Source organism: Saccostrea cucullata, unplaced genomic scaffold, assembly GCF_032062105.1.
Source record: "Saccostrea cucullata isolate Sc308-1 unplaced genomic scaffold, CSIRO_AGI_Scuc_v1 ctg13515, whole genome shotgun sequence".
Lineage (NCBI taxonomy): Eukaryota > Metazoa > Mollusca > Bivalvia > Ostreida > Ostreidae > Saccostrea > Saccostrea cuccullata.
In genome coordinates this window covers 6,821-12,611 of record NW_026920266.1, presented here as the reverse complement: position 1 = coordinate 12,611, position 5,791 = coordinate 6,821, and the positions used below count along the sequence as shown (strand labels likewise).

Genomic DNA, 5,791 nt, shown 5'->3' with positions numbered 1-5,791 from the left:
TACGTCTGTCTGTCTGTCTGTCACAATTAGGGATTAGTAATTCTTTTATACACAATTTAATTTAATCTTTTTTCCAGCTTTTCTGAGTTGCAAACTCAACTGTTTTTCCTATCACCCAATATCTGTCATATGTCTTTCTCTTTAGGTGTCCATATATCTGTAATCTTTTAATGTTTTGAACATTTGAAATAAAATGGGAAAAATAATTTTTAAAAATCTCAAGAACAGGTAAAACTTTGAAAGTATTGTGGGTTAATTTTTTTTTTTTAATCATTCCCCGGGATGTTGGGTGCAGACATAGACATACTAGGGATTCAATTTATTTATTCATTAATAGGAATATGATATAGTATAACCCAGATGAGCCATGTAGCCCCTGAACCTTTTATTTTTTATATTGATTATATCAATTTTTCCAATACTGTAATATTGTTTTGATTTATTATTAGGTATCCACATTATATACCCGCTATGATTTACCATGTGTATATTTGCCTAGCCGACACATCATCAGAGCCTTTCTGACAGACAATGCAATGGGCCCCGCCGTGAGACTCTGTGGCATTATTAATAGGTAAAGCAAATATTGTCATAACTATGACATGGCTTGGTTGTAGATCAAATGAAGCATATAGGCTATGGTGGAAAGTGTTATCCATCCATATTACTTTTTAATCATATTTTATTTAGATGCGTGGCTCTTGTAGATTCCTCTCTCACCCCCATTCCAATTATTTTCTTTTTACAAGTACTAAAATCAGACTGACATGTTTTTAATTAGCTCACCTGAGCCAAAGGCTCAAGTGAGCTTTTCTGATCAAAATTTGTCCGTTGTCTGTCGGTGTTGTTGTCGTCGTTGTTGTCGGCGTTGTTGTCGTCGTAAACTTTTCACATTTTCATCTTCTTCTCAAGAACCACTGGGCCAATTTCAACCAAACTTGGTACAAAGTATCCTTGGGTAAAGGGGATTCAAGTTTGTTGAAATGAAGGGCCAGGCCCTTTTTCCAAGGGGAGATAATTATGAATTAGAGAAAAATTAATGGCATTCTTAAACAATCTTCTTCTCAAGAACCACTCGGCCAGGAAAGATGAAACTCATGTGGAATCATCCTCAGGTGCAGTGTAAATTCAGAGTCTTCAAATCATGACCCCCGGGGGTAGGGTGGGGCCCAGAATGGCCGATCAAAGTTTTACATAGGAACATATAGGGAAACCCTTTAAAATCTTCTTTTCAAGTACTTCACAGCCAGGCTTTGTTATATTTACAGGGAATCATCCTCAGGTAGTGTAGATTCAAGTTTTTTTCAAATCATGACCCCTTGAGGGGGGGGGGTGTAAAATTCAAGTTCCCCCCCCCCCCCCCCCCAGTTTACTTTCAGTTCTGATCTGAACTGTGTTATTTCCTAGCCAATTGCTCAGGTGAGCGATGTGGCCCCTGGGCCTCTTGTTGTTATTAGTGGATATTTGCTTTGATATTTGTTAACAACATAAGGCATGAAGGATATGAACTTATCAGCTTATCAGCTATTGGAAGGATTATCTTCTTGCCAGACAATCAGGGAAAGATATTCCAGAATCAGTCTTAGATGGCTTCAACCTTGATCTTTGACCTTGACATTTCAGAGTATATTATGTCAAGTCGACATAGGAAGCCTTTTCTTGACTATGATATTTTAACCTCACACAACAGGAAATCAGGATAAGATGTCTGGATATCCCTATGTTGACTGTTGACGTAAACGATAGCCAGCTGTTATTTTTTTTAAAGACCTTTTATGAGTACCATTGTCAAACTTTGTATTCAGGCCCCAGGATCATGAAGCATCTTAAGCTTAAATCAAATTCTTCATGTTATGCTTAAATGTTGTGGAGTTCAAGCAGATCAAAATTAGAATAAATTTCAGTATTGATTCACAAAAGTGCTGTAATTTGCTAATTTTGAGATCAACTCAGTGATTGATAAAAATTAAATAGTCAATTGAAATTTTGACTTAAGTCTAAGTCTGTTTCGTGACCCTTGGGCCAGATAAATTGAGTTCAATTTTTTAATGTCTTGTTGAAATGTCACCACTGAACAATATAACCATTGAGATATATATGAGATATTTGTCTTGCTCTTAGTTGATTAGTAGGGTTTTACTAGTACACACTCATATGGCAGAAAGCAATGTGGCAAAGATGAGTGTTGTAGCTCAATGGCTTCTAGCTATTTATTCTTCAAATAAGTCTTCAAAATTTTTAAGATACTGTGATGGAGGAGAAAAAAGATTTTTGTAATCTATATAAATCTAAAGTCAAGGGAAAAAAGAAATGTTTATTAAAAATTGTTCTGAACTTTCTGTCCAATAGATATAAAGAGAACTGTCAGAAACTAAAAAACGACCTGAAGGGGACGGAGAGTGAGGCTGTGAGACTGCGGCTGAAAGAGACGGTCCGTAGCCTGAACATCGTGATCATGGACCTGTGTGACACGCTGTGGAGGAGAAAGGCCTTCACGCACGGCCGCAGTGACTCGTACTTCAACTTTGATTCCGCGCTCCTGGACGGGGGATCAAATGACGGACTCTCCTTGTATCTCCATCAAGCTTTTCTTCCCTTCTCTCTCCTCTTTCTTAAAGAGGTAAGTGGCTTAATGAATAAAAAACTTCTTTAATTTAGTTATCTGGTCAGAATTACATATAAAAACTTCAGTTATGAAGTGTATAGAGGTGAATTATGCTTTAAAATACATCTGAGATTTTTCATTATCTTGAGAAAAAATTTCATACATATTTAAAATTTCAGACACAGCCAAAGGAGCACATTGGACACCCAAGGGGAATTCAGGTAAGTTAATTCACAAACTTTACAGAAGGTACACAGGGTGGATAAAGCTTCCTAATTAATTGAGGTATTTATTGGAAATTGATATTCTTGCCACAAAATTCTTGGTATTAAAGATTGATATAATGCTAGCATTTCTATTTTACTTACATTCATAAGGTACATATAAATAATTTTTTGCTCAAATCTTACTTTAAACCCCCTTCCCTGCAGTCACGCATTTTAACGCATTTACCATGTCCTATTGCTGCAAAAATCAAACATTTACCGTTTCCCCATAATCACACATTTTCACGCACTTTAAAAAGTTCATTAAATCTTCAATTTATTGCCAAATTCCAACTATTTCATACTTGCTTAATCTCATAAAATCAGAAAAATTATTTTCTAATTAAAATATTACGCATTGACATTATTTTTGCTAAACTTTAGAGAAACTGGTACCCTGCTAGAAAGTGCTTTCGGGGAAATGGTAACGTAATATTTCTATGACGTGAGGATTCAGTTTATTTTGCATAACAATTTTGTGAGTTGTGTTAAAGACATGCCAGGGGTTTGGTAGTCTTTAATGAGAGCCTTTTTTTATGCACCTGGATCGATAGATCCCGGGCATATATTGTTTTTGTCCTGTCTGTTTGTCTGTTTATCTGTTTGTCTTTTTGTCTGTCTTCAATTTTAACCTAAGCCAAAACTTTTGAACCATAAGAGATAAAAACTTCATATTTTGTATGCATACTCCACTAATGAAGTTCTTTCAATTCAAATGGCATCAAGGTCAGTCATCCTGTGACCTTGACTGTGACCCATATACTAAAAATAGCTTTTTCAACTGTTTGTCATAACTTTTGAACCATAGGAGATAGGGACTTCATATTTGGTATGCATACTTCACTAATAAAGTTCTTTCAAATGACATCAAGGTCAATGACCTTGTGACATTGACTGTGACCTATATATACTAAAAATAGCTTTTTCCATTTTTTGCCATAACTTTTGAACCAAAGAGATAGGGACTTCATATTTAGTATGCTTACTCCACTAATAAAGTTCTTTCAAACAACACAAAGGCCAATGACCTTGTGACCTTTACTGTGACCTATATGTTAAAAATATCTTTTTCCACTTTTTGCCATAACTTTTGAACCATAGGAGATAGGGACTTCATATTTAGTATGCCTACTCCATTAATAAAGTTCTTTCAAACAGCCCCAAGGTCAATGACCTTGTGACCTTGACTGTGACCTCTATACTAAAAATAGCTTTTTTGAACTTTGTTGACGCCGGGCGCATAGTGTTTCACAAACACATCTTGTTTAGAATGAAAAACAAGGAAATATAAAATACATGGTTACTGTCTTGAAATATAAGTGATATTTGGGCGAGGGTAAGAAAACGTGATAGAGGGCGAGGCTTGCCGAGCCCTCTTACGTTTTCGACCCGAGCCCAAATATCACTTATATTTCAAGACAGTTATCATGTATTTTGTTTATCCTGCAACAAAATTTTACATTTGAGCGTCCAAAACAAGCTAATTCCGACAGATTTAGGCACATCTCTGCAGTTTGAATCTATGACGCCATTGCGTAAACATTGCAGTATACGTGACGTCACAATGCTTTTGGAACGTCGGAATACATGCACGAGGCTTTATTAGGGCAGTGACCGGATAAAGCCTTGGTTTATTAGGTTACCTTTATTAGGTCAATGCAAGGGGTAGTTGCAGGATAAATATTCAATATACATACATACTCAGGAAGCTTAAATTATATTTTCAATTTAGTGGAGTAGATGTCTTTGTGTTAACCATAAACATAAAAAAGTTGTATTTAAATATTTATTTCTGAGAACAACAAATGTGCTAAGTGTCAAACTGAGGTGTTATGTACTGTAATGCAGCTTCCTATTTGATTTAACATTATTATAACATATATTTTATTTATAACCTAACTAGAATGATTTTAAGGTTCATCAATACTCTGATAAGAGAGATAACTCTTAATCACAGTAATGTCTATTACTTCTTTATAACTTCGTCAAGTTGAAGTGTCTTTTCAGTCCAATTTTATTAAACAAACTATTACATGTTGTTTTATCAATTTATTTTCACAGAAATATTGCCATTGAAAAAAAAGAAACTAAAAATTAAACTCCTGTGCTTTTTATTTTTCACTAAAAACAAATAGACAACTGCAATTCTTGAACACATTCTTTCATATAGTGCTTATTCAACTAAGATTGAATTGTGTTTGTGTTTTGTAGGAGGTCCGCGACACATTTATGGAATTTTTACAAAGAGAGAATATCACCGAAGTCAAGGAATTTATAACAAACACGATAACCCGATACAGACTGTCTACTACTAACGTTACCTGACGATGGAAAGGTCTGCTCTGAAAAACAGATAACCAGATACAGAATGTCTACTACTACCATTACCTGACAACGGAAAGGTCCGCTCCGCAAACGGAGGAGGACGTTATATCTTTTACTGAACAACAAAACTGACACAGGAAGTGAATTCAATTTAAAAATTTGAATCAAGTGAATGATTAAATATATTAATTTTGAGCATTGGAGTTAGATTTCAATGCACAGTTCTCTGTATATTTTACCCTTTATAGTATCAAAGGCGAAGTAGACACACCTATAATGTACAATTTAAGGTATAATGGGCAGAGTTCTTCTTTTAATTTATTTTAAAATATACATTAAACTTGTCTAATCCTTGGGTTATATAATCCAAAATTATGCCAAATTGGATATGAAAATCATTTTCAGCAAATTCCCTTGTTTAAAATGTTGTCTAATGTGGAATGTTGTCTAATGTGGAATTTTGTCTAATGTGGCCAATGTTTTTTTATACCAATGCTTTATGGATTAGACAAGTTTTCTGTTTTAATTTACGTTATCTGTTGAAGATATAGAGTGCAATAAAATTCAAAAGATGAAAAATCTTTTTATTTTTTTT

At 34.6% G+C, this 5,791-nt stretch overlaps 1 protein-coding gene across 1 annotated transcript; it reads left to right on the top strand.

Annotated features, from left to right (window-relative positions):
- The first annotated feature begins 536 nt into the window (after positions 1-536).
- Positions 537-5,212, top strand: LOC134246037 (uncharacterized). The gene is made up of 4 exons (XM_062728302.1): positions 537-574; positions 2,350-2,620; positions 2,785-2,826; positions 5,083-5,212. Exons 1-4 carry the CDS (start codon positions 537-539, stop codon positions 5,194-5,196), a joined length of 465 nt encoding a protein of 154 aa, XP_062584286.1. The 3' UTR covers positions 5,197-5,212.
- The last annotated feature ends 579 nt before the right edge of the window (positions 5,213-5,791 follow it).